Raw genomic sequence first — 26,597 nt, 5'->3', positions numbered from 1 at the left:
TACGAATTATCTTTTCAATCTACGCGCATTTTCAACATAATAGTGTCATTACCGTGGATCCAAGAGCTTAGTATATCATGTTATTACAAATCATTGTCTGTCGTTATCTTATAAATATTTATCTTAGCTAATCGTTATTAATATTCTATGATGATTCATAGTGTTTTTAGTTGTATTTAAAGTTTCAGATACTCGAGGAGTCTAAGGGTGGACGAGAGTGAGAGCTTGACACTTGACAGCATAAGACACTCTTTGATCCGTCAAGAGGACAGCATCATCTTCAACCTTCTCGAGCGAGCTCAGTACCGCTACAACCCTGACACATACGACGAAGATGCTTTTGCTATGGAAGGGTTTCAAGGATCTTTGGTCGAGTTTATGGTCAGAGAGACTGAACAGCTCCACGCTAAGGTCCAAAAAGCTTACAAAAGTTAGATTAAAAAATCTCTCTCTGTTTCTGATTTTTTTTTTTTTGGCTTTTGAGATTTAATTAGGTGGACAGGTACAAGAGTCCAGATGAACATCCTTTTTTCCCACAGTGCTTGCCTGACCCAATCCTTCCCCCTATTCAATACCCACAGGTTCTGCATCACTGTGCTGATTCTATAAACATCAACAAGAAGGTGTGGAACATGTATTTCAAACACCTCCTTCCAAGGCTGGTCAATCCAGGGGACGATGGTAACTGCGGTTCAGCTGCTGTCTGTGACACGATGTGTTTGCAGATACTTTCAAAGAGAATCCACTTCGGTAAATTTGTTGCCGAGGCCAAGTTTCTTGAGAATCCAGCTACCTACGAAACTGCCATCCGTGAACAAGTAAAACGCCACCACGCCCTCTCTTTTTTTTTTTTAGNCACTCTTTCTTTTTGTCATCATAAACTGACTTTGTGAGTCTTTGGCAGGACCGGACACAACTGCTGAGGCTTCTGACTTACGAAACAGTTGAAGAAGTAATCAAGAAAAGAGTTGAGATCAAAGCCAGGATTTTCGGTCAAGACATAACAACAATCAACGATACAGAGACTGATCCTTCGTACAAAATCAACCCTAGCTTGGTTGCTAAACTCTATGGAGAAAGAATCATGCCCCTCACTAAGGAAGTCCAAATTGAGTACTTGCTTAGGAGGCTTGATTGATTGAAACCATTTTTTTGTATTTTTGATCTTTTTAACTTTTATGAAACTGTAATGTGACATAAGCAGCTCAAGCTGAGTTTTATTACAGGTTTAAACAGAGAATTAAAAAAAAAAACAAATGAACTAATCTGAGAATAATTAAGAAAAAATAAAATAAAAATTCTTTCTGATGTTGACAGAGTTTTTTTTTGAGTACTCTGCAATGATCTTGTAGTAGTAGTATCAGAGTTAAGCTCCTGTGGACTCTCGGACAATCTCGTAAATAGATAGAATGTTTTCAAGGGTAAGTAAGAAGATAATGCACCATTCTAATAGATCTGATCTTCGGTTCTGCATCACCTCTTGTAGGAAATGAATGTTGTGCTGCACATCAATCAAAAACAGAGGATCACATTAAAAAGACTCAAAACAACGAAAACTGACAAGAGTAAAATGTAATGAAGATATATACCTCTACAAACTTTAGCTTAAAGTCTAGATTCCCAAATCTCTGAGTAACCTCGTACTCCTCTCTTAGGTACTCATAGATCAGCGCATATCTAGCCTCTCTCCAAGCAATCTCGGATCTATGAGAGCACACGAATGTTCAAGATTGAGCATAGTATTAAAAAACGAAAAAAGAGTAAATAGAAAATTATTATTACCTATCAAAGAGACCAACTCTGAGAATGACGTCAGCTAGATTAGAATTAGCCTTCCCAACGAGTTGGAAGAGCTTTTTCCTGTGCATTGTGAAAGTTCCGGTTTTCTCCATCGCACGGTTTATACCAGCAAACTCTTCCACCAACTTATCAACCTGACAGAATCATAAATATCAAAACTGATACTTGTATCGTTTTACGGACAGTTGAGAAGGAAGAGGGTTACCTGAGAAACAAAGTAATCCAACGCAATACTTTGTCCAAGCACACTCCCAATAATACGGATGCTATTAGTATCCAAAGTTTTGAGAACAATGTAGTCAGGCCCACCTTTCATTTCCTCAGTCAACAGAGGCTTCTCCTTAACAGCATAATCTAAAACACACACACAAAAATCCAGAAAAAGGTTGTTCATTACAAAAAAACAAAAAAAGCTATGAAGAAGCCAAGGAATGGGGTTATAGAATAGAGACCGTCTTTTCTCATTTCAGTGAGAAGGCCAGAAGCATGTCTACGAACAATGTCGAGATAAGCCTCAACGTCAGAGTCATCAACATTGAAAAGAACAGCAGAACCGTATTGAAAGACAACCATGAACCGACAGTTGCTCACACTCTCCCTCTCGTCCAACGTCTTTCAAGAAGAAGAGAGAGAGAACAACCCAACATCAAGCTTGTTAAAACTTGGAAACAGTAAGTTGAATAGAAACTTGAATATAACAGTAAATTCTTACAGGGATTCCGGAAGAGGAATCAGAGAATCTGAGAGCGATGGAGTTGGTAGAGCGAGAGGTAGGAGGAACAACATTGCACAAGTTGTCAGCTTGCATCCCCTTCAAATCAATACTGCCCCAAAAGAAAACACAAAGAAAACAACACAACAACACTCATCACTACTATATCTCTAGTAGTAAAGCCCAAAAAGGTTAAAACTTTGAAACACTACACTAAGACTCAAATTAAAAAAACGGACCTAGTGCTGAGAAAATAGGCTTTGATGGGGATTTTGCCTTTGTCTTCCTCTTCCTTGGTTCCAAAGTCGTAGCTTTGATAAACATCGCCCGACCCAGAGTCAGAGTCGTTGTTGTAAATCGAAATCGGAGAAGGGAACGCTGAGAAGAATCGGGAATTAAGAAAGCCAGAAGCTTTATGGAAAACAATCGCCGGGCGTCTCCAAAGACATGGAGGCTTTGAGGAGGAATTGATTAATTGATTACGACGAAGAAGAAGAGCACCGACTGCTCTCCATCTACCCATTCACAGAAAATACAATAAAAAGTTGAAAAATTTCTTGTTTGGGGTTTAGGTCACTCTCCTCCAAAGAATTCGACTTTATTAGATTGCAAAGATATATAATAGGATGGGGGTCCGAAGAAGCCTCTCAGGTTCTCGCCGGCGACACTAGTTCGTAAACCTCGCGTTTGGCTTCTCAACTACGACCGCGTTTTCATTTGCAACGAAACGACTACGTTTTTCCGTTTTGGTGGCTTAAACGACAGCGTTTCATTTGCGAGCGAAAACGACGGCGTTTAGGTAGCAAGGAAACAACCACGTTTTTGTATGCACCACAATACGACAGCGTTTTCATGTTGTTTGATAGCCTTTTACTCTCGAAATCGAAATCGTATCCCTCTTTCTACTCTTAACTGAAAGAGAAGAGACGACCGGAAAAAAAGATTCGCTTCTCAGGCGAAGAAATTAAATTTCGAACTTGTTGAAGAAAATGGCGATATCTGGGAATCTGAGGATCTCTGCGAGCTTAGTAACTCCTTACCATCACCATCCTAAACGCCTTTCACCACTATCTTCTTCTAAGGTCTGATTTCTTCTTCTCTACGATTTCGAAAATTGCTCTTTTAAAGCAGATTTGGATCTGTTTATGATCAAATTGGCGACTCATTGTTCCCGATTCCGTAGTAATCAGTGTCTTATCTTTCTCTTCTTGGAATGCTATTAGAATAGACTGACCGGTTAATCTCATTGTATAATTAGAATAATCGTTTTATGTATAGAGCTTAACCGGTTTACATTTGTGTCTATCGCAACATCTATTGATGGTTTAGTGTAAACCGTCTCTCTGTTCTATAACACATACATCGTCTTTAGCTATAGAATTACTTGATTTTTACAATTTCTTTACCTGTGAATTTTGCAGGTTGATTTCTCTAGCTTTGTGAGCACACGTGTTAAAACAAAGCTCTCTGCAAGGAACACCGGAGGAGACTACGAGCTATCATCGCCAAGCCCAGCTGAGCAAGAGGTACTAGAGAGCTTTCTCTTGAACGCCATCAACATGAGTCTCTTCGACCGTTTAAACCTCGCCTGGAAGATCATCTTCCCTTCCCGCGCGGCGTCGAGGAGAAGCTCCAACGCGAGGATCGCCAAGCAGCGGCTCAAGATGATCTTGTTCTCGGACAGGTGCGCGGTCAGCGACGAAGCCAAAAGGAAAATCGTCAACAACATCGTTCACGCGCTGTCGGATTTCGTGGAGATCGAGTCGGAGGAGAAGGTTCAGCTGAATGTCGCCACGGACGGTGACCAGGGGACCATTTACTCGGTCACGGTGCCTGTTAGGAGGGTGAAAGCAGAGTACCAAGAAGTCGACGAGGTTGGATCTATATCCGATGGGGATTACAAAGATACCCTTGATGGTTCTGTGGATGTCAGGTTCGACTTTTATGTTCCGGAGTAATAAGAAGTGGGGGCACGGTCTTATTAGAGTTGGATTCTTGAACAGTGTCTTGTTTGTCTGTTTTCTTGAAATTTTAGTCTGTAAGGGAACAAAGAAAGTTTCTTACAACTCCTATTGTGTATATATATATGCAACTTATCTCTTCAAAGTTTTAACTATGTTCTTGGCGATAGTTTGTGTCGGTCGGATTTTCATAGCAAGAATCCAAGAACCCTATCTTGGTTTCAGTTGATCAGATTTTAATCGTAGTTCGCTTTTAGTCTGATTCAGCCCCTGCCTGAGGCATGTGATCTATGCCTTGCTCCTGAAACAACACAACTCTCCAGCCTCAGCTTTTGTCTATCATTTGCCAATTAAAATAACATAGAAGGCTTTAGACGGGATTGCTTGTAAAGTTGTAGTTAGAGCTGTAACGGTCGATTTTAAAGTCTATCCTCCTCTCAAACAAATGTAAATGTGGTTTTGCTTCAGTGAGGCCAAAGCATCTAAAGCATTCTCGGTCTTGATCAGATACGCAAAGCACTATGAAGGTTGTCATCAAATTGACTGTGTGTGTTTCTTGGTAGCACGTTAAGCATGGCAAAGTATAATCTTCCACACTATGAGAATGTTTCAGCTCCAAAATTATCATCAGTACATAAGTTTTTGCTTTCAAGCACATAATTATTATGAATGAAAATCAGAAATAACTATTAGGTTTTCTTTGATCAAAAAGAAAAAAAAAAATTATGTGTTCTACGCATCTAATTACATAGAGAATCTCACGACAGCGTAACTTCTACGACCTGCCTTTCAAGTTTTAATTAAGACATCTTTTTTAATTAATTAAAGCAAAAGGATAATTTAGGGCCCCGCGTAATTTGCACGCGACATGTCGATCAATCAGGACGGTAAATTTGAGAAAGGAAATGCTAATCCAACGGTCCAAAAGGAATAGTTAAGAGTGCAACACGTCTCTCTCTCAGGCTTTCGTGTTCTTCTTCTTCTCCTTCAAAAGGTTCTATAAAAACTAAATGTCACTCGACTGACTTTGCCACACGTTTTCGTGCGTGTGTGTGTGGATCAGATCGGTGGAAGATGTCGGACGAGGAGCACCACTTTGAGTCAAGCGACGCTGGAGCTTCAAAGACCTATCCCCAGCAAGCTGGTAACATCCGTAAGGGTGGTCACATCGTCATCAAGGGCCGTCCCTGCAAGGTCCTTTCTCTTTGCTTTTTCTCCCTTTTCTGTGTCTTTACATTTATATGCTTACTGTTATAAATTTGCATGGCGTGGTGATCAGTGCTTTGGTGTTTAGGACCGAAAGAAGCTGTGTTTCTTATAGGTTTCAATGGAATCTAGTTTATGTCGGAAGATAGACAGTTCTTGTTGGTTTCTCTTTAAACTTTAAAACATTAATTCTTTATTGGGTTTTCTTTATAGGTGGTTGAGGTTTCGACTTCCAAGACTGGAAAGCACGGTCACGCCAAGTGTCACTTTGTTGCTATCGATATCTTCACTTCTAAGAAGCTCGAAGATATTGTTCCTTCTTCCCACAACTGTGATGTGCGTACTGTATGATATTCGGAAACATTTATAAACTCTGTAACTTGACTCACAAGATTGATCTTCTTTTTTTTTCTTCTTGTAGGTTCCACATGTGAACCGTACTGACTATCAGTTGATTGATATCTCTGAAGATGGCTTTGTATGATTTCATTCTTCATTAGTCTAGTTTTTGTTTTGACTTTGCCCACATGCATAAACTAGAATTTGGTTGTGTTTCTCTCTTGCTGTTTACGTTACAGGTCAGCCTTCTTACTGACAATGGTAGCACTAAGGATGATCTCAAGCTCCCAACTGATGAAACTCTCCTCACACAGGTTACTTTCTCATCTCATGCATGCTTAAACCAACTGTTCATTGTTAAATATTTAATTGGTTCATTTATTTGGTCTGTGGTGTGTGAATGCAGCTCAAGTCTGGATTTGAAGAGGGAAAGGATATAGTTGTGTCTGTCATGTCTGCAATGGGAGAGGAGCAGATGTGTGCCCTGAAGGAAGTTGCTCCCAAGTAACAATAATGATAAAGTGTGCATTCTCCTCTGCTCTACTAGTACAGAGGATGATACTATCATTATCATTTTGACAGAGTCAAATGTTTTATAAGGAAAAGTTTGGTCTTTTCTTCTTCTTATTCTTCATAATAATAATTTAAAGCCCAATGTTTCATGCAAAGACACACCTTATCTTATCTTACTGATTTGGTTTTTGTTGTGGAGAAGTTACTATTACAGTTCCAAAGCTATACTATATATTACTATATGTGTGTTATGATAATTGGCTAAGTGTTCATAGGTAAATCAATAATGCATTTTGATTATGGGTTCTGATCCCTCTTGTCAAGTGGACTCGACGTCGCTGAGTGTTCAGATGACCTGCAAGGATGGTGTGATGGTTGATGATCCGGTTGGTATGTTAATCGAGGTTTCATTACTTATTGGTAAATCCGGAAGTATGAACTCACCAGTATTTTTCAAAGTTAATGAAAATGTTAGATATACAAGTTTTGTAGTGGGGTGTGGTAAGAAAAATCATGACAATGCGACCGACCTTTAAACGGCAGGTACACTTTCCATAAGTGGTTATGCCTTACAGCTATACTTTGACGATGAGTGGGCTATGATATGATAGTGTCCGTTTTGAGTGTTGCCAGACAGAAAAAACTCTTTGTTTGGGTGGATTTGAACAGACTTGATGTTCTTCATCTTCCACATGGTGTCTCTTGCTGGTTTCAAAGTTGATATTTTGAACATCTTATTGTCTTCTTCATGGGGTTAAATGGGCCACTCTAGGCCCAGTAAAAATAAATTTAATAGCCATATGCGTATTTGACTATATGGAGACCGTAGTATGTTTGAACATTTCGAAAAATGCATTAATAATCAAACCAAAAATGAGTCCAACGTTTGTATGTGATCGGACGAAAAGAGCTTTCCACAAATCACCTTTTATTTTTGCGGCACGCTAATTAGTCAAATAACCCATCAAGTAGTGGTAATTGCGCCCACCTCTTACTATCATTGCTACTAGTATTACTTTGCTTTCCATTGCAGCAGTTCGCAATTTTAAGCATCTTAAGTACGGTGCATAGTAACATTCCATTAACTTTTGTCTTGTAAATCTATTTTGTGCATGAGATAAAGTTAATATGAACGAAACTCTCCCCATGTTTTCTTTTTGTAATACACCTAATGGGGAGGTATTGAGTCAAAAATATTGAGTCACGGGAAAGAGTAGAGAGACACGGTGCACGTGGCTAGAAGAAAAGACCCAAGCAAATGAGAACAAGTCCCTCTCTCGTTCTCCCCCCCCCATCTACCATTTTCTAATTTCCTTTATCCTTCCTTCAACAACATTCAAACAAATTTTGCATTTCATCATCAATTTTTAAAATATTTTTTCCTGCCAAAAGATGTTAATATCGTCCTATCTCTTTTTTTTTATAGTAGCCTTGCTACCACGGGATTTACTTCTTTTTTCAACGAGTTGACTTTTTAATACACTAATACCAAAACTGAATTCGTAAAGATATTTTTGAAGTTGCACATTAAAAGAAGAAGACCAAATGGTAGATAAATATCAGAGATGTTAATATCTAAAAAAAACTAGTTTACATGCTGAATTGTTAAATTCTCTCTATAGTCGTTTGAAATATTGTCACTGATAAAATTATATCATATGTTTTTGTTCGAATTTAAAAATGAATGTTGGATTTTGCATAGAACATACTCCGGTTAACGTAAAAACAACTAACAAGTCTATAGTTTTTAAAAAGTATAGTATAAAATTTCGTTCAATATTGGTTGCGACCGGATATCTCGATAAATGGTTATCCGTATTCGGCGGAGCAGCTTGTTTATTTTTATTATCCGTAGTATTATACTCTATTAATTACGTTTTTTTGGGAGTTTTAAAAGAATGCTTGTCTACCTTCATTGTGTTCTTTCTTTCTTCGATGAGTTATTAAATTACGATCTCTTCTACCAAGAAAAAAAAAGAATATGAACAAGGAAAACGACATACACAAAGAGGTCCTTAGAATTTAATGCTTCACATTTACTCCTTCACCCACACCACACACCTTTTGTCCCTTTTTAATGATCTATTGGGCTTTTTAAAAATAAGTTCTAGTTCGAGACAAAAATATTCAATAAAACTTCACCTTCGCATTAAATTATATAATTATTTTATACCAATAAAATCAAAAATTTCAGTAAAAAAATATAAAATTATTCATTTATAAAAGATGAATCTTTCAAAATATCGTATTGACTTCGGCGGTTACTTCTTGGAATGTGTCGGAACCCATTCGAAACATGTGTTTTCGAATTTCTGAAATAAAAATAAAGCAATTCCACTTACCCAAGAAAACTATTTTATTTTACTCCTAAGAAAAATCAGTGAAAACTGAAAACCAAAAAGAAAAATTCGTATCTGCATGCAAAGTCGACGTATATATTATTAGTTTTTATAGACATGTAAGACATTGGCTTTCGATCCAAATTATCTTTTTAAGACAAGCAGAATGAAAAAGGTAACCAATTATAAAAGAGTGTTTTCTCTTTCTTTTTTTATACAGAAAATTTCCAACGTTTTCTGACAAGAGAAGACCATAAGAAGAGACATACGATCTGCCAAAACTTTCAAAAAAATTAACAAAAAAACCAGTAAATTCAAAATAAAATAACCCTTGGGAAAATAATATTCCATATTAATTTATCTTCATCCGACCGTCGCTTTCTTGGTTGCTATCTTCTGTCACTCTCCATTTTCTCAGGCCTCGAATATGAACAATATAGGAGCTACATAAATAATATTCCTCCCTTTACATGTTTATAATTAAAAAGAAAATTAAAATCTTCTTTTCTTTTGTCAAAGGGCTAACCATTTATAATCTTACTTCGTTGGAGTTAAAAAAAATATCTTAAACCAAACCGGCTTAATTCTTGACTTCTTGTAACCACTGTAAAAGTGCAGAGTAGCTACCAGTTTGGAAGACAAGCATTTAAGACATTACTAAAGTCTTTTGGGTACAAACATTGAATGTGACCTTCAGTAATTAAATACACAAAGAAAGCCACATTTGTAATAATTTAGATTGAAGAGGGACATCAGGACATGTTTATGTCAAACATTAGGTTTTACCTAATTACAATCATGCTCATTTGATCACTACAAAAGTAGAAAAAAGTACTGGGGTAAAAACATAAAAGATATGAAGATCAGTGGGTAAAAAAGTAAAAAGAAAAAGAAAAAAAAACTGTGGAAGTATGAGAGAGAGAGAGTGATGGCAATTTAACAACAAAAGAAGAAAGAAGAAAACAAGTGTTACTGGATTTGCCAGCAACAGGAGTGTGACACATGATTAGGCCTTGGAGAAAAGGTAACTCCTTTTCATCTCTTAATTATAACTCTTTTCCCTCTCTCTCTCTCTCTCTCATCCATGGTGGTGGGTTCTTCTTTAGATCTCTGAACCAAAGCTCAAAGCTTTACACAGAAGGCACAGAGAGAATCAAAGAAACCACAAACAAAGATTTTTACTTTATATTTCTTTTTGTTTCTATTTGATATTTTTACTTTTTCCCCCACTGGTCAAATGTCTTCCTCTCTACTCTTCTTCTTTGTTTGAAGTCTCTTTGTTACTTTAGAAAGAGAGAGAGATGAGTGGAGAAAGGGAAAGTTTTTATGTTTATTTGACTTGAAGCTTCTTCGATCTACATCTGGATTTTTGCAGCATTCTAGAAGGAAAATGAGGAAACATGGATGGCAACTCCCTTACCATCCTCTCCAAGTAACTTCAAATCTTCCCACTTTATCTTGGTTTTGATTATTGAGGTGAAAGTTTGAAACTTTATCTTGTTTTTCACTTTTCTGGGGGTAGGTGGTGGCTGTTGCTGTGTTCTTGGCTTTAGGTTTTGCTTTCTACGTCTTCTTTGCTCCGTTCGTTGGGAGCAAGATTCATCAGTACATTGCCATGGGCATTTACACTCCTCTTGTAAGCTAAATCTTTGCTTTTGCCTTTCTGAAAAAAAATCAAATCTGCTTGGATCAATTGTGTTTACTTGTTAGAGCCTTTCTATGTTTTGTCTCTACTCTGCTTGCATTTCTATTTCTGGGAATTTCATAGACCATTGGTTACACAAATCTAACATGCCTTGTGAAGTTTGTCTCTTGTAACTAATTAGGAAAATTGGATCCTGATCTGGTCCCATTAAGAGCTTAGACGCCTCATCTTATTGTTGAAAATGGTCAAGCTAGCTCCTAGATACTTCTTGATTCTGAGCCAATTTTAGGTCTATGGTTGAAACTTCACATCTCCTTTTAACTTAGATCAATTATCTTATACACTAGTAACACTACAGTTGTAGCAACTGATTCTCCCTGCTTGTATCTGTCATTAATGTTAAATCCTTTGCATACAATGTGGTATCATTATTACATTCATCTTATTTTTTAAACCCTTATTATATCAACATTGATGTGTTGATATTTTGCTGAGGGATTATTAAGTCAGTGACATTTTTTTGGGTCAGATTACGTGTGTCGTTGGACTGTATATATGGTGCGCTGCTTCAGATCCTGCAGACCGTGGAGTTTTCAGGTCAAAGAAGTACCTGAAAGTTCCTGAAAACGGGAAGTTTCCTCAATCAAAGGGCTCAACGAAAGATGGTTGCGGAGGATCAGCTACAGGTGTTGGTGCTAAGTCTCATGACAGCACATGTGTACAGGATCAAGAAAATGGAACTAACACCAAGAAACCGGAGTCATCGCAAAGATCTTGTTTCCTGCGTGTGCTTTGCTCTCCTTGTGCATTGATTTGTGGTTGTTGCAGTGGAAGAGATGAATCTTCTGAGCAGCAGATGAGTGAGGATGGGATGTTTTACTGCAGTCTATGTGAAGTTGAGGTGCGAGAGAAACATTTGAAACCATAAACTTCTTCTTGTATTAATATTTCTCAGAATTAATCATTAATGTATTGCAGGTCTTCAAGTACAGCAAGCATTGCAGAGTTTGTGACAAGTGTGTGGACCGTTTTGATCATCACTGCAGGGTACTAAAAGCATTTTGTCTGAAGTGTTTTAACTCTTCATTGTTATTTACATTTCTTAGTTTCTTTTGCTTATGGACTTGTGTGTGTGTAGTGGCTAAACAACTGCATTGGCAAGCGGAATTACCGAAAGTTCTTCAGCCTCATGATATCAGCTATTTTCTTGGTAATGTTGCGCTGTTCTTTAAGTGTTTCTCTTCTGTGAATCTCTCCAGTGATGTGTTCTGCTTTTGGCTGATGGAAACAAAGAGTTTTAGTTGTTATATATTCGTTTGAATCCAAGTGAAATGTATAACTAATCGGCAGAAAATCTGTTTGATATTGCAGCTCATAATGCAATGGTCAACTGGGATCTATGTGCTGGTATTATGTGTACTCCGTAAGAACCAGTTTAGTGCAGAGATCGCCTTAAAGTTGGGAAGCAGCTTCTCGCTAGTTCCATTTGTTATAGTCGTTGTACGTCTTCCTTCTTCTTATACGATTTGATCTTCCCCCTATTGACTTTTTAAATGCAAGATGTGAAGGTTTGTTTCTCTTGCAGGCAGTTTGCACTCTGTTAGCAATGCTGGCAACTCTACCCCTTGCTCAGCTTTTCTTCTTCCACATTCTTCTCATTAAAAAGGTAACAGAGCCAAGACTTTGCTCTGTTAGCTATCGGACTTAACTAAATGAGTTTTTCTCTTTAACAGGGAATCAGTACGTACGACTACATAGTTGCACTCAGGGAACAAGAGCAAGAGCTTGAAGCTGGTGGAGGTCAGCAAAGCCCTCAAATGTCAATGATCAGCTCCTTCACTGGACTAAGCAGTGCTAGCTCCTTCAATACGTTTCATCGTGGAGCTTGGTGCACCCCACCTCGTTTGTTTCTTGAAGATCAGGTATCTTTCTTTCTTCACCAACATTTCTTTGTACCTTGTATAGTTTGCTCTAAAGTTTGTGTATGTGTGTGTGCAGTTTGATGTTGTTCCTCCAGAGAATGCGTCCGTAAGTTCATACGGGAAGAAGACAGTGGTTGAAGAACGCATCAAGAAGAAGAACCAGCCTGTGAAGATCAGTCCGTGGACTCTAGCCCGTCTCAACGCAGAAGAAGTCTCAAAGGCAGCAGCAGAAGCAAGAAAGAAGTCCAAAATAATCAAACCTGTGGCGAGGCGAGAAAACCCCTTTGTTGGGTTAGAAGCAAGCAGCAGCTTCGGAAGCAGCGGCCGTAGAAACTTCCCGGCGAAGTTCGAAGCTGTTAATAACGGGAAGCACCACCAGCGAAGGCAATCTAAGCGCATAAGGTTACCAGCAGAGTTGCCTCTAGAACCGCTAATGAATAATGTTCAGACGAGAGCAGCTGTTATGGAGACATCAACCAGCTCAGGGCTAGGTCCTCTTCAGCTGGAAGCAAGAAGCGCGTTTCAGACGAGCCGTGCAATGTCGGGATCAGGTGGTGGTGTTATGGTGACGTCTTCACCAGAGAGCAGCTTAGACTCGCACGACATTCAGCCTTTTAGAGTTTCCTCTGAAGCAGAGGATTCAGCGCAGCTCAATGGGTTTTCTTCAGCTGTTGGTCTGATGAGTCAACAGAGAGGACAGCAACAACAGCAGTTGATGATGAATATGATGCCATTGTCAAGGTCAACAAGTGATGGCTACGATGCATCTGGTGGAGAAGACAGTGATCAGGTTCCTTCTAGAAACGTCCACAAATCAAGATGAGAAGTGTAATAAGTTTTGAGCTTTTTAAGGGTTTGAGAGGCATTCTTTGATATATGCTGTGGTCACATTCAAGAGAAGTCAACATTCTTAGAGAAATGTTTAAAGGGGCTGTGTCTGCCAAGAGCTCTTAGGAGAAGGCATCAGGAAGAGTTGTGGATTCTGAAGATTTTTTTTCTAATTTTTATTTTAAGGTAATGAGAACAGTTTGAACATGATCTTTTTAGGGATTGACCAGAAGTTTCATTTCTTGTTTTGTAAGGAAAAAATCTTGTTTTTTTCCTTCATGAAAAGAATGTCAAGTTGCACAATTTCATATGTTATCTCAAAACAGTCCATATGTTATCTCAAATTCCTGCAAACTCCTCCTTGTGTTTTTTGTAAGAAAGTGACTACAAACAATTCACGATCGAGATTACACCTTACAGAGAGAGAGATGCAATTTGGTACTAGTTATCTTACTTGTCTGAAGAAAATAATTATATTTTTAGATTGTCTTTCCCCTTTTCATATTGTGTGACAACTCGCAAACAAAATCATTATAATAAACAATCCGTTTATTATAATATAAACTAGGAAATCTCATGAGAAAGATTTACAAATCAGTCACTAGATATATAAATGAAGCATATATTCACAAGTGTGTACAAAGGCAAAAGCTATATAGAACAGAAGAGAAATCAAACTTCACCCGAAGTCGAAGTGGAAGAGAGAAGAGGACTAGTGAGGCTATCGTTTCTGCTGCTTCCTGAGAATCGAAGCGGGCGCAGAGCAGGATCTTGGTACGCACTCACCAAGTTATGGTAAAACTCACCCATTCTTGGATCGTTCTGATCTTCCCTATCCCTCTTTGTCAGCACCTAAAAGAGCCAGCCATAAGAGCGTTATTACGTTTCTGTAATATTCCCATAAAGGAGATATTTGGATTTTAATACCTCGGCGGGATAGGCCGTGAATATAGGCATGAAGCGTTTACGACAGAACTCGTTGAAGAGAAGAGTGAAAACCGGAAGAGGAACGAGCAAGTAGGTAGCTAGTTCCATCTTCTTGAGTGCAAATAGACCGATCGCGATACCGTGCATGAGTACAAGAGAGAATATCATCGTATAGTGTATCATTGGCCAAAACATCCCTCCTGTTTCGTACTTTGGTTCATACACGTTTATAAACTGCATCCATAAATAAAAACAAAATGAAGTACTTAGTTATAGACTATAACTTATAGTGGAAGGAGTAGTCATGCAAACCTGGTTACGGTAGATGATGTAAGCAAGGACAAAGTATAAAAAAATGAAAGGGAGAATCAACGGAGCTAAGAAGAAGTATGTAATCCCAAGTAGCCCGAAGAAGAGAACTCTCGGGGTGTCTCTATGGTACCGCATAGGCGGGACTTCGAACTCTTCCTCCGTTGGTTCCAGCGATCTCTTCACGTAACTGACCATGAAAGGAACCACGCGGAAGAGTTCGGTGAGAGTATCAGTCCATCCAGTAGTCACCACGTAGGCGATGAAAAAAGACGCCTGAGCTGGAACGGCGACGGCCAGCTTGAAAAGAATCTCCTTGGGATCGAGGATCACGGAGAGCTTGTAGAAGGCCGAGCCGGAGAAAACGGTAGCGAAGAAGACGTTCCATATAGTGAACCAGATCACCTTGTTGCAAGCGCTTTTTTGTATGTCGCTGTGGCAGATGTGGCCTTGGAAAGAAGAGAGGAACTCCATGATTGGTGGTACTATTTTGAGTGATGTCTGAAGTATAAGACTCGGAAGGTAGCCGGTTATGATTTGACTCACAATCTTCCTGCAACGTTTAGCATTGTGAGCATAAAAGTAACTTTGAATGTAAATGAGAACCAAGTGTCTGTGGTCGGGTGGTCAAAGCGTTCCGTGGATTCTCAAAGGACCTGAGTTCGAATCCGCACTTGTGGCAACCGGGACTTTCACATTCTCTCTCCGGGGAATTGTTTACCATTTTTTTTAAATGTAAATGAGAAAGGAAAAGGAAAAGACTTAAACGTACATTGATAGAATCAAAGTGAGGAAGGGGAAGAAGTATTCGAGTGCAGAGAGGTTGGTGAGACCTTGGACAAGCACGACCGGGACAAGAAACAAGGTGGTAAGGATGAGACAAGCGAAGGCGATGACGATCTTAGAAAGCCATTTCTGCATAAATGACGCAGAGAAGAAAGGCCAGTGGACATCGTGAGGCTCTGGTGCTGGTTCTGTGAGCCAGTGAGTAGGGTTGACTGATTGAGGCATGTGGAGTGCCATCGCAGCACCGTAACGAGACTTGAATGATACAAAAGCAGCTCGAACTTCCTACACACCACCATAAAGAGGAATTTATGTAAAAAATAATCAAAAGCAATAATTGCAAATCCAAGGGAAACTATACTTTTCCGGGTGATGAAACTTCAGCTTGGCCTAAACGTATGTTGTGTTCGAGTTCCTGCAACACTTTCTCGTAGTGACCCTCGGGAGTGTCCTTGCGACTGAAGAATCTCATTGGCGTCTTTTTAACCCGCTGGGGATCTGACTTCTTATGATGAACCTTTTTATATAACTTCTTGGCATTATCCTGCAAGAAGCGTAAACCAAAAGATAAGGTTGTAACACAGAACACGGTAGCAAGGAGATATATACTGTGTGTGTTTTCAGGACTTACAACGACGCTTCGAAGCTTACTTGTTCGATGGATAACCACATGAGAGAGGTAAGTAGAGGGATGATTTTCTCTGAAGAAATTATCAACAGCGTCGCTCACAGTTCTTCTTCCATCATCAGAAGGGATATTACGAACCAAGATGGTGAACTGCTGTGGCTGAGGTTTGGATGAATGAAAATACTCAATCCTTTTCATGCCAATATATCTGAATTCCTGTCAAAAGGAAGAGTAATCAGTAAGAGAACTTTGGGGATTGATTAGAATGGCTAAATCTCCCTTACCAAGTAAAGAAGACAGCAGACAAAAGCAGTGACAAGATATATAGCTCCAAAGTGAACCCACAGCCTGCAAGCAACCAAACAAAAATAGCACTAAATTGCAAGAAACCTAATGACATTTTTTGGGAACTGAAACATGAGTTTGAAACTCAGCTGCATTAATCGAGCCATGATAATAATACTATTAAAGGGTTACCATGGTGAGCGTGTATTGAGATTAACAACAGAAAAGATATCCAGGGAATTGGCAGACCAGTCAGCATAGTTAATCTGTGTAAGTTGATCACCGAAGACGTTGACAGGCAAGATAACAAAAACACCAATGATCCCAGCAAACAAGAACACTTTCAAACTGCACCAACCAGAGAGATAAAATAATCATTCATTACCATTTTGCATTTATTATATAAATAATAGAATTAGTCGGTTGGTTTCGGCCACCGGAAGACACTCTGGTTGGTTACCTGAAAGTGATCATTCTCATGAACACAACGCCGTCAAGGCCAGATGACTCCATGAGTTGCTCTTCGGTCGGCCGCCAGGATTTCCAAATCCAGCGAACAGAAGGGATGTACCTAGCGACTTTGTTGCGTCTTCTTTTGGAGGTCCCGGCCACGAGCCGGCGGGGTAGGAAAACTTCGTAGTTGTGTGGCTGCTTCCTCAGGATAGAGTAGAGTATGAAGAGCAATACACAGAGGCAGGAGTTTATCCCAACCGACATTAGTAGTGCAGAGACTAGCATCTTGTCGGGACGATGTCAAATACCCCAGAGCTGTTGTGTAATAAACTCAGATTCAAATTAAAAAAAAAAAAAGCACACACGGAACTACTATAAACTATAGATAAGCTTAGATTCAAACACACAAAGTCCTGATTCTACATTTTTTTTTTCTCTGGAAGTACTCCACTAAGAATCTATACAATTTGATTCTAATACAGGGATCGAATCGTCTATCAAACCTGAGATTCCGTGTGAGAACCGCGAAATAATATGATTGGAGCAAAACACAGCAGGAATCAGAGAAATTGAAAATCCAGAAAATTGTAGTATTGACCATACAATAATATGATTGAATTGGCGATGAGGAGAAGCAGAAGCGAGATAACGAGAAGATTTTTTTAAAGTTTAATCAATGTTATGACATGAAATGGACGGTCAAGAACACGATTGTCACGCGTTGTATAAAAATGTTATCATCAGAATTCGTTCAGATTTGGACCTTCCCTCGCTTCCTATTTTGTTTATTGATAAATGACCCGAAATACCCTCAGTGTGTTCGGGATGATCCTCTATGTTTGTACGACTCCTAAAGGGTAGTTTCGTAGATATCTGTAGAGTCAACGGTTTGGCAACACCTGTCGATGAAGCAATCGCTATTATAAAATCGTATAGAACAGTAAACAATAATTCAGCATTGGACATGTTCGTATATTCTAAAAAAATATTCTTTTTAACGTATAAAAAAACAGAACGGAAGAACCAAACGCTGCGTTTTTGACTCCCCTGCTAGCGAGCGGGAAGAAGAAAGAGAGCACTTTCTTATCTCTCTGGGATCAAATCAGCTCTGAGAGTCTGAATCCAGATATAGTTTGAAGAAGAAGATGAGCGAGGTGTTTGAAGGGTAAGAGCGTCGTACAACCTAACCCACTAATTTACTCAGCCATTTATGCATATGATTTTTGATAATCAATTCCCTTTGTATCAGAAAAGTGTACATGTCCTTTCTCTGTTGTCTGAAACTGAGAATGCACACTTTCTTTAATTTTAAACCATCAAATCATATCCAAGCATCAAGGACCAACAAATCTAAACAATAAAAAACTAAACCCATCTCCAAGAAAAAGGACAAATACTGCCACATAAATTAAAAAAGTCCCAAGTCTCAAGAGAAACATGCTTGCAGCAGAGGCATTGAACTAATATACAACATCCAAAGAAAGAAGAGTAGATTGAGAGCGTGTGTGACTGACTTGACTGCCTATAATAAACCTTTAGATGACTTTCTTCTTCTCGAAAAAAGTCTTCAAGTGTACATACTGCATTGCTGCCACTCCTATGCAGACGAACAAAGAGAGTAAACTCAACCATGCCATTTTAGTGTTTGTAGACCGGTTCAAATCTTGCATTTGCTCTTCCCTGAGGAGGAGAACACCAACTCAAAGTTACATCCTGATACCATATAGTCAAACAACTGAGAATGATAATAGTACAAGTCTTTTACCTTTCTCTAAGGTAAAACATCTCTTCATGAATCGAGTTGACAGTATCAAGTAGGCTCTTCACGTCAAACTCCATGGTCTGCCCACACAAATGTGTAAGAACATCAAACATACATGCCTTAAACACAATTATTACAAGACTCTCAAAACTTAATTAAAAATTGAGCGCTTACTTCGACTTGGCTCTTCTTGGCAACAGTAGCCCAGCTCTTGGATTGAACACCCGTCCTCCACTCAAAATCAATGCTAAGAGTCACCTCAGGCTTATGATCAACGGCGGAGAAACACGCCATGTAGTCCCCTGCTTCCACTGCCGAGAACGCGAACTGCCCAGTCGCCACTTGATCCGCGTGATGGTACGCGTTCCCGTTGCTTGACGTCACCTTTTTTTTTTAATCCGGAAAACGTATTATCTCAGATCTCGAAATCCAAGAAAATAAGATTCAGACGGATGGATCGGGGCGTTATTACCTTGACGGAGATCTTGTGAGATTGAGGCAAATCGTGGCCTTCGTGAGGGTTATCGACGCTGTACTTTCCGACAGTCATCGAATTGCTCTTGATGTCTTCCGCGATGCACTTTGTCCGACCAGAGTGCAGATCGAAGTGCAGCGAGTGTGCTACACGCGATGAAATCACTAGGATCATGAAGGCCACCACCGTCCATAGCTTCTGCGACCGGAGAAACATTTTTTAGAAAGATAAGAATCAGAATCTCTTTCCTTCTCCTTCGTCGTCGCCCGTCGGTCTTTGTTATTATTATTGGAGGCGAACACAGTTACGATTACACGTGGATGTATCTCATTGGTTAGGACACATAAGTTTGTATAAAAAAAGTTTGTATAAACCAGTCCAAAATTATTAGGGTTTTCTCAGCAGACCCGGTTTGGTATATACCATAATGTGGTCCCAAATTTCCTCTCTGCAAGGGTAAAATTTCTCCGTCTCCGTCTCACAGTTGTGGATTGAGTAACACGTCTTGTTCTATTAGGTCAAAGTTTAATTTTCGTCCATGTTATAGTGTATAATATATAGTATATGATTTTGATGTCTTACTTATTTTTCCATTGGATTCATGTATAAACATACGGTCTTTACACATTGAATTGGCTCATTGGAAAAAATACAAACTTTTCCTATTAATGGCAGTGTGAATCAGATAGCATTTATACGGTAGCTGATCAGTCGTCTTTGTCATCAGTGTCATCATTGTCGTAGTAATGGAAAGGATGTGGAACAGACTTGAATGCTCTGTATTTGCCAACATTGTTCAAGTGCTCATTCTCCAGCCTGAAACAAATTAAACGTACCACATTACTACTGATCATTACATTCATATTAAATTTGAAACAGAACATGTAATATAATGTAACCTGAAGAAGCTCCACATTCCACGACGAACAATCTCTAAACATGAGATAATGGTCGAGACAGCGACTTTGTGAAGGGACTTCAAGTTGAACTCCAGAACCAGCTGCATCCATGCCACTCTTAGAATCACATCCACTACCTGCCACAAAATTTTCAAATCATATTCAACGAAAAGATTCTTTATCCTATATGTGTATAAATGCCTTTTAGTTACCATGGCTGCGAAATAGACGCTTTTGTGAGGGACAAGTAGTTTGTCTCTCAGGTAAGGGTTCTTGGAATGCCTACGGAGGAGTCCCCAGTCTATAACAATGTCCCAGAATGTGTTCATACATATCGCAACGCCCGAGCTTACAAGAGCCAGAATCATCCAGTTTCTTCCCTTTCTCAGCTCAAAAGCTGTTCTTATGATGACTGCAATGATCGTCAGCATGTATTTCAGAGCGTTGTATCCGTGTACTGATTCGTTTTCTTCGCATAATCTGCGTATGCACTGGATAAAAACCGAGTCAAATAATTGGTGAGTGCAAGCAAGAGATATGAGTTGTGTGTGTGATGATTACTTGGAGGAAGCGGAGCCAGTAAGGTATAACCCCAACGACAAAGTAGAAGACATTGTAAACACCATGACTATGACACTTCTCTTGCCTCTGCATGTATTCTCCTAAACCGTAGTAGCAAATGAATAGCTCCAAACTCCTTATGGCTTGTACCTGAACTTACCAAAACAAATAATTACTCAATTTTTTCTCATTTATAGTCAAAACAAAAGTAATACAAACTACAAAGTAGTATAAAAAACAAAACCTGACTAGTTAGATGGTCGGCCAAGAAAAAATCTGGAAGTGTAACCTATGATGATGATTAAAACAAAAACATTAATAAGATAAGATCTTTGTTGTTCTTGGGTTTTTAGGGACTGGTATATGAGAATTGAATACAATCACCTCGTAGAGAGGAGCACAAATGCAGTGAAGCAGTGATCGAAGGAAGAACACACGACTTGAGCGGTATATGATGTTGAAAGGACAAAAGAGTATGAAAAGAACAATCTGCAAAAAAAACATTAAAAAAAATTGGTTTAACTTCCTTCCATCTGATTAAAAGATACTGCACAAAATGTAAAAAAGCTAGAAAACATATCTTACAGTGACTAAACCCAAAGGAATAACCTCAGGGAGTGTGTTGTGAACTTTCGTCTTCCAGTCCATATCAAACTGCAAATTTAGCAGGAAGCAGATGAAGGCAAGCACCGAGAGACCGGTGCTTACTAGGAATACTTCTCTGTAACCTAACTCCGTTCCCTGCTTGAAACCAAAGATGAAGGTGTAGTTGACTCTATAGAGCCTCCAGAAGTATATATTGGCAGAGTACATGAGCATATGAAGAATGATGTATCCAAATAAGCTGCAGGACAAGTATTGCTTGAGTGTTAAGTAAGAAAGACCTGTTTTCTAACTCTCTGAGGACATGTTCTGAGTCACTGAATTATTTACCTGTAAAGAGGGATAATGTTGGCCATGTATGCAGTACCGTAGTCCTTCTCCATGAGCTTTCTACTTTCTATCTTGAAAACAACAGCAACTATGAGTGCAATTGAGCAACCGGAAAAGAAACCTGTGAGAAGTTGAAGAAAGGATCTATCAGTGAAGGAACGTAACATCATTGAAATCTGACTATCTTTTTTTCTCTTTACCAGAGAAGAATGTAACTCTGTGCCTTTCTCTTTTAACTTTTGGCCTTAGACACTTCATGCCTTCTCTTCGGTTTCCACTTGAAAAGTGCTTAACGAAAGTGACCTCTACTCTTTCCAGAAGTCTATTAACCTAAACCAGGAAACAGTGAACCAAAGAAACTGATTGTAAAAACATAAAAATAAAACTGCTTTAAAGTCTCTAACACTTCCACAAACCTCATCAGAACTCCCAATCAATGAGTTATCCACAGTTTTCATGTAGTTCCTGGACGCATTCCTTGAAGCAATCTACACATTTAAACCATGAATATGAATATATTTCTCATATAACATATAGAAGACCCTCTTATATACCTTCTCGTACTTCTTCATAATCTTTGAAAACGCCAGAAGATTCATGAAACTAATTGAAATTCACCACAAAACACAGACAAAATCAGTAGTAAGGCAAAATACAAAAAAAAAGAAAGATTGCTTTGAGAAACTGAGCTTTTGGCTCCTTACCTGTATTCCTTGAGACGGCGGAGTTTCTGATAGAACTCACTAAACACAAGCCTCAGCTGTTCCTCTGCTTTCTTTAACCCTTTCTTGGAGATTGGTTCATCAGTTTTAGAATCTCCGAAGAACCCTTTCAATGTAGACATGGGAGACTCAAGCGCATCATTCATCTTCACTCGCTCAAGTATCTCATGGAGATCCTGCTTATCACCAGTACCTGCAGCTTCCTCCTCCTCCCCATCGGTATGAGAAACCGGGACAATGTCAGTCACAATATGAGAGGCCTCTTCTTCTGGAATGCTAGTTCTGTCAATACCATGCACCATATCTATGTTAATTGCATCATCAGGCTTCTTCACCTTGACACGCAAGGCAATCAGCGCGTCCATCTGTTTATCAAGCAAAGCAGCTTCCTCGAGCACTTCCTCCACTTTCTCCCGGTAAAACCTGTTGACTTTGTTAAGATTCTCGTCGAGCTTCTTGAAGAAACACTCCTCGAACTCATCGGACTTTTTTAGAAACTTAGTCTTGTAAAGCTTATTAAGATGAGAATCAGAATCATCTTGCTGATCAACTTTAATGACTTGGTCCTCAATGTCACCTCCTCCTACACTGTTCCTATGGTGGAAGGAAAGGCCACTAAAGGAACGGTGCAACGCTTCTGCTTGCTGTGACGCTGTGGAGGCTACTCTGGTCAACAGCTTGCTGTGTTGCTTGTGGCTGCGTATCTGTTTTAGAATCCTCTTCAAGCCGTTGTAGTCCACGTACGCTTCTACCCACTCTGGCACCATTTGCTTCTTGAATATCTTCCCGAACTTCATCTTTTACCTTTGATCAATCCAACTCGATCCAACCAAAACGAATCTTATCACAAACTTCACAACAAGATGAAATCTAAAATAAAATCAACACATGCAGCCAGAAAACTAGGTCATACAGTGTGAGCACGAAACTCCATGAGTGAGTGAGAGAGAAGGATACCTTGATAAGGAAGTAACCGCGGGATTGAGTAGAAAGCTGCTCTGCAAGTTTGTGAGTTACGACATTGACGAAGAGGTGAGACGTCGGAACTTGAAACGCCTCGGCTCTCTCTCTTTATATATACTAATCGCCGACTAGATACTAGTGTGGAGGTGTGTTGATTACGGCAACCGATCGCCTGCGGCTGAGACCATGATAGAATAGGTTAATCTATCTTTTATAGCCGTTGGATTCTTCTGAGTGAGTGCCAGTGGGTGCAACGTGGCGTCCGCTGAATGGATAGCGTTTTTGTTGTTGATTGATTGATCTTGTTGCGGCCGAAAGGGATGGAAGGAGGCAAATCAATAGATACGGGTTTTGACCAGCCCACCACAGAGTGACACGTGTTGCTACGTATGCTTCAGTGTGGCAGTAAAACCGCATCATTTGGCAGTGGTATGGGGACTTTAACCAACTAAAAACCGGTCTTCTCATTGTTAAAGGCGGTATCTTGATTGGTTTCAGATTTCGGATTTTTTAGTTTATGAATTTGAATTCGGATCAGATACAGTTCGGACTTGAATTACATGTCCAAGATTTAGTTGAATCCAAAATAGTTTTTTTCGGATACAGGCTCCAGACACTATTCAGGTTTTATAATATGTTTGGTTTAGTAATTTTGATTCATGTAGATATTGTAACTTTGTTTAAAATCCATTTTGAATCCAAGCTCGTTTTAGACTCAGTTAATAACAATTTGGTTTACATATTATCAAAACAAAATTAAATTAAATATTTGAATTGAATTGTTTATTACGTTTCAAATATTAATTTTGGGAACTATTTTGATATTCTACTAAGGTTTTAGATATTTTCAGAATTTTTTCTGATACTTGTTCGGATTCGAGTGGAATACGATAATTTCATTAATCTGAAATACCGTCTTATAGAATCTCTTCAATGTTTTTACATTCCGGATCCGTATTGTTTTTACATTCCGGATCAGATACGGATTTGGATTCAAATTTTTGGTTCGGGTTCTGATCTCAACCTGGGTTGAGTTACAAATGCCTACCACTAGTTTATTATTATTTTATCCAATGCATGCTCAAACAAATAAAAAATATATCAAATTAAACAAATGATTTATGCCAAAAACAGAGTTAACTAAGTCTACAAAAAATTATCCTTTTGAGTCATCCCACTAAGAACAATGTCTGATATTTCCACCCTCTTTAGATCCAACTCCAACAAAACTTATTCACATCGTAAAGTCCTACCCAAATGTGAGAATCGTTTGCTGATCAGGTATTGCGACCGCACCCCTGCAACTGTAGAAATGAAGCAGCTTAACTCGCCCACAACTCCTGGAGACACAACATTTTTCATAAGCTCGTGATACCATTAACATTCTGCTAAAAAAACGTCATAGAGAATGCTATAATGGGGACGGTAACAAGCTTTTCCAAGAAGCAGTCTCAGGTTATTCCAAAGCATCAAAGACAGAAGAAAAGCTTCTTTGAAGTCATATCTCATATCTCATATCTCATACAAAAATGTACCAATGGATAGATTCAAAACAATCAACACAGTCATCACCTGAAAACCAATGATGATTGGAGTATGCTTTGCTCCCTCTCTTGTGTATAGAAACCTGCATGATTGGGGAAACAAAGAAAGCAAAGTTATGGTTAAACCTTATCACTCTCTAGAAGGACAAGCATAGCTTAGCATCAACCCATTTTCTAAAAGATTCAATGGCTTACTAAATCAAGATACAGCCAAGGTGATAGAATAATTACCAGAAAAAACAGAACGAAACTTAAATGTGTGTGAAAAAAAGAATCTGAAAGACACTCTCAAAAATCTTGAGACACCATCTCCATAATGGGCTGAGTTCCACCCCCATCACCAGAAGCCTCAAGCGCTTCCACAGCTTCCATACTAAAAGACCGGCAACTAAAATAAAAAACAGCACTCATCATCGAATCAACAAGCACCACAAACGAATACATCACCACAAGCAACGGCCCTTCCCAAACCCTCGAAGACCCATCTCCATAGCTCAAAATCTTCACCCTATGCTCAAACAGCCCTTCCACAAACGCCAACCCAATCGTCGACCCGAGAAATATCAACAGCCCGACCTGCGTCTGCCCCTTGATCAAATCATTAGCTCTCACAAGCGCCCGGGGGCCTGAGACGTCCTCCAAGATCGAGATCACGATCGTCGTGTTGCAGATGATGATCACGTTGGCGAAGACCACGGAGAACCCCAGCCCGATGAAGATGGCTCCGTAGGCGTTGAAATCGGGAGAGAAGCCGAGGACGTGGAGCGAGCTGCAGACGGCGACGAGGAAGACGCAGAAGGAAGTTAGACAGACGACGACGACGAAGCAGACGCAGAGGTAAGTTCCCACGAGGCGCCTCCAGAGCCTCTGCATGATGAAGACGAACTTGGAGACGGCGACTTTGCGGCGGGAGTAGGTGCAGTCGACGGAGTAGACGACGGCGGCGCGGGAGAGGAGGGAGAGGGTGAGGAATAAGGGGAAGCAGGCGGCGGAGGAGACGGCGGTCTCGGAGAATTTCTGGCAGGAGTTGCGGACGAAGGGGAGGAGGGGGAGGCCGGAGGATTTGGCGAGGAGGAGGAGGCGGACGGTTAGGGAATTGACGAAGGATTGGTCGACTAGGAGGTTGGGGAGGAGGATCGCGGAGACGGGGCAGATCAGGAGGAGTAAGGTTAGGGTGAAGGCGGCGAGGTTGTAGCGGAGGATCCTGACGGTTTCTCTCAGAATCTCGAGCGCGTTCATCGAGTGGAATTGGTGGTCTTCGATCTCTTTGGGTACGTGATGATGATTCGTTCCATTAGTGTCGTCCATTGGGTTGCTTAACACCAGAAGATTAGCTTCGGTAAAAGCATAAACGAACAGAATGAAAACGATGCGTTTTGTGGGTTACATGAAAACCCGTTTGTCACGAAAGGAATGATGAGAGGATTTTTGGAATCTCCTCTTACGAGTGTGCATTCATTCACGCGTAAAGAGCTTTTCGAAAATGCTTTGTTGCCGTCGAAACCGTGAAGGAAGGAAGCAAAAAATCATAAACATTCTTTTTTGGCCAACTAAGCATGACACGTGTATAAGCTATAGTTTATTTGCCATGTAAGCAAGACACGTGTTACTCTGTAAGCTCCTAAGTGGGGCCCATGTTATATTGCCAACTGTAATAAATCACAACAGTATCATAGATGCAGTAGCATTGCAAAGGTCTTACAACAGCCTATGATTCTCCACCTCTGTACTAGCCGTAGACCACTAATACTATGCCAAAGAATGATATAGAAAATGGTATAATAACACATTACTTCAAGAATCAGTCTCAGGCTATTCCAGAGCAACAAAGACAACAAGCTTTCCCATCATAATCTATGATTCTATACATGTTTTCAGTGAGAGTTAAATTGCTTGCAGTTTCCACCAGAGGATGGTACAAAGAAAATAAAGCACTGAATGTGATAATAGAATATAATACGTCTGTTCTTCAGAAGCATTTGATGCTAAAGATTAGAAGCCTTGCTTAAGAGAATATGAATACAAACTAGCCAATGCACCTTTGATAATACGTAGAATGACAGCAGAACATGATCTCAATACCTG

At 39.6% G+C, this 26,597-nt stretch overlaps 9 protein-coding genes across 13 annotated transcripts; 4 read left to right on the top strand and 5 right to left on the bottom strand.

The window, feature by feature from the left end:
* Window positions 1-188: 188 nt before the first annotated feature.
* Window positions 189-1,308, top strand: LOC130503136 (chorismate mutase 3, chloroplastic-like; the record flags this gene model as incomplete). Its single annotated transcript, XM_056997779.1, is given in 3 exon segments — window positions 189-411; window positions 495-818; window positions 905-1,308. Coding segments are annotated over 3 exon segments (781 nt in total), but the record flags the coding sequence as incomplete, so codon positions are not given.
* Window positions 1,135-3,215, bottom strand: LOC108828545 (protein RETARDED ROOT GROWTH, mitochondrial). The gene is made up of 7 exons (XM_018602273.2): window positions 2,752-3,215; window positions 2,513-2,624; window positions 2,253-2,412; window positions 2,006-2,154; window positions 1,783-1,934; window positions 1,590-1,704; window positions 1,135-1,501 (listed from the first exon to the last, which is right to left on the bottom strand). The coding sequence occupies exons 1-7, from the start codon at window positions 3,033-3,035 to the stop codon at window positions 1,367-1,369; spliced, it is 1,107 nt and encodes a 368-aa protein (XP_018457775.1). The 5' UTR covers window positions 3,036-3,215; the 3' UTR covers window positions 1,135-1,366.
* A 180-nt stretch (window positions 3,216-3,395) lies between these two features.
* On the top strand, window positions 3,396-4,625 carry LOC130503137 (cell division topological specificity factor homolog, chloroplastic-like). The gene is made up of 2 exons (XM_056997781.1): window positions 3,396-3,594; window positions 3,934-4,625. The coding sequence occupies exons 1-2, from the start codon at window positions 3,502-3,504 to the stop codon at window positions 4,468-4,470; spliced, it is 630 nt and encodes a 209-aa protein (XP_056853761.1). The 5' UTR covers window positions 3,396-3,501; the 3' UTR covers window positions 4,471-4,625.
* Window positions 4,626-5,464: 839 nt separating this feature from the next.
* Window positions 5,465-6,756, top strand: LOC130503138 (eukaryotic translation initiation factor 5A-3). The gene is made up of 5 exons (XM_056997782.1): window positions 5,465-5,667; window positions 5,893-6,015; window positions 6,101-6,157; window positions 6,258-6,332; window positions 6,425-6,756. The coding sequence occupies exons 1-5, from the start codon at window positions 5,548-5,550 to the stop codon at window positions 6,524-6,526; spliced, it is 477 nt and encodes a 158-aa protein (XP_056853762.1). The 5' UTR covers window positions 5,465-5,547; the 3' UTR covers window positions 6,527-6,756.
* Window positions 6,757-9,851: 3,095 nt separating this feature from the next.
* On the top strand, window positions 9,852-13,573 carry LOC108823869 (probable protein S-acyltransferase 22). The gene is made up of 10 exons (XM_018597161.2): window positions 9,852-9,894; window positions 10,246-10,302; window positions 10,393-10,506; window positions 11,045-11,416; window positions 11,494-11,562; window positions 11,654-11,725; window positions 11,887-12,015; window positions 12,101-12,181; window positions 12,249-12,437; window positions 12,514-13,573. Exons 2-10 carry the CDS (start codon window positions 10,261-10,263, stop codon window positions 13,258-13,260), a joined length of 1,815 nt encoding a protein of 604 aa, XP_018452663.1. The 5' UTR covers window positions 9,852-9,894; window positions 10,246-10,260; the 3' UTR covers window positions 13,261-13,573.
* Window positions 13,574-13,796: 223 nt separating this feature from the next.
* LOC108823867 (CSC1-like protein At1g69450) lies at window positions 13,797-17,382 on the bottom strand. 2 transcript variants are annotated; one of them, XM_018597159.2, is made up of 10 exons: window positions 17,157-17,381; window positions 16,661-16,968; window positions 16,393-16,548; window positions 16,200-16,263; window positions 15,919-16,131; window positions 15,649-15,831; window positions 15,274-15,572; window positions 14,505-15,054; window positions 14,193-14,426; window positions 13,797-14,117 (listed from the first exon to the last, which is right to left on the bottom strand). In XM_018597159.2, exons 2-10 carry the CDS (start codon window positions 16,936-16,938, stop codon window positions 13,938-13,940), a joined length of 2,157 nt encoding a protein of 718 aa, XP_018452661.1. In that variant the 5' UTR covers window positions 16,939-16,968; window positions 17,157-17,381; the 3' UTR covers window positions 13,797-13,937. The 2 variants fall into 2 exon arrangements, with proteins under 2 accessions (XP_018452661.1, XP_056853758.1); XM_056997778.1 differs by having other exon boundaries at window positions 15,649-16,131; window positions 17,157-17,382.
* Window positions 17,383-17,896: 514 nt separating this feature from the next.
* On the bottom strand, window positions 17,897-19,170 carry LOC108825791 (transmembrane emp24 domain-containing protein p24delta10). The gene is made up of 4 exons (XM_018599141.2): window positions 18,888-19,170; window positions 18,590-18,799; window positions 18,419-18,495; window positions 17,897-18,333 (listed from the first exon to the last, which is right to left on the bottom strand). The coding sequence occupies exons 1-4, from the start codon at window positions 19,104-19,106 to the stop codon at window positions 18,189-18,191; spliced, it is 651 nt and encodes a 216-aa protein (XP_018454643.1). The 5' UTR covers window positions 19,107-19,170; the 3' UTR covers window positions 17,897-18,188.
* A 285-nt stretch (window positions 19,171-19,455) lies between these two features.
* On the bottom strand, window positions 19,456-23,133 carry LOC108827090 (phosphate transporter PHO1 homolog 10). 4 transcript variants are annotated; one of them, XM_018600435.2, is made up of 13 exons: window positions 22,963-23,133; window positions 21,988-22,875; window positions 21,838-21,886; window positions 21,700-21,771; window positions 21,484-21,613; window positions 21,284-21,404; window positions 20,936-21,194; window positions 20,735-20,839; window positions 20,595-20,639; window positions 20,351-20,500; window positions 20,002-20,280; window positions 19,790-19,926; window positions 19,456-19,706 (listed from the first exon to the last, which is right to left on the bottom strand). In XM_018600435.2, exons 2-13 carry the CDS (start codon window positions 22,800-22,802, stop codon window positions 19,598-19,600), a joined length of 2,271 nt encoding a protein of 756 aa, XP_018455937.1. In that variant the 5' UTR covers window positions 22,803-22,875; window positions 22,963-23,133; the 3' UTR covers window positions 19,456-19,597. The 4 variants fall into 4 exon arrangements, with proteins under 4 accessions (XP_018455937.1, XP_018455939.1, XP_018455940.1 ...); XM_018600437.2 differs by having other exon boundaries at window positions 21,988-22,856; XM_018600438.2 differs by having other exon boundaries at window positions 21,988-22,824.
* Window positions 23,134-24,054: 921 nt separating this feature from the next.
* LOC108823333 (uncharacterized) lies at window positions 24,055-25,979 on the bottom strand. Its single transcript, XM_018596511.2, has 3 exons — window positions 24,744-25,979; window positions 24,541-24,595; window positions 24,055-24,308 (listed from the first exon to the last, which is right to left on the bottom strand). Exon 1 carries the CDS (start codon window positions 25,818-25,820, stop codon window positions 24,801-24,803), a length of 1,020 nt encoding a protein of 339 aa, XP_018452013.1. The 5' UTR covers window positions 25,821-25,979; the 3' UTR covers window positions 24,055-24,308; window positions 24,541-24,595; window positions 24,744-24,800.
* Window positions 25,980-26,597: the final 618 nt, after the last annotated feature.

This window comes from Raphanus sativus, unplaced genomic scaffold (genome assembly GCF_000801105.2).
Source record: "Raphanus sativus cultivar WK10039 unplaced genomic scaffold, ASM80110v3 Scaffold0825, whole genome shotgun sequence".
In the NCBI taxonomy this organism is placed as follows: Eukaryota; Viridiplantae; Streptophyta; class Magnoliopsida; order Brassicales; family Brassicaceae; genus Raphanus; species Raphanus sativus.
This window is presented reverse-complemented; position numbering and strand designations above follow the sequence as displayed.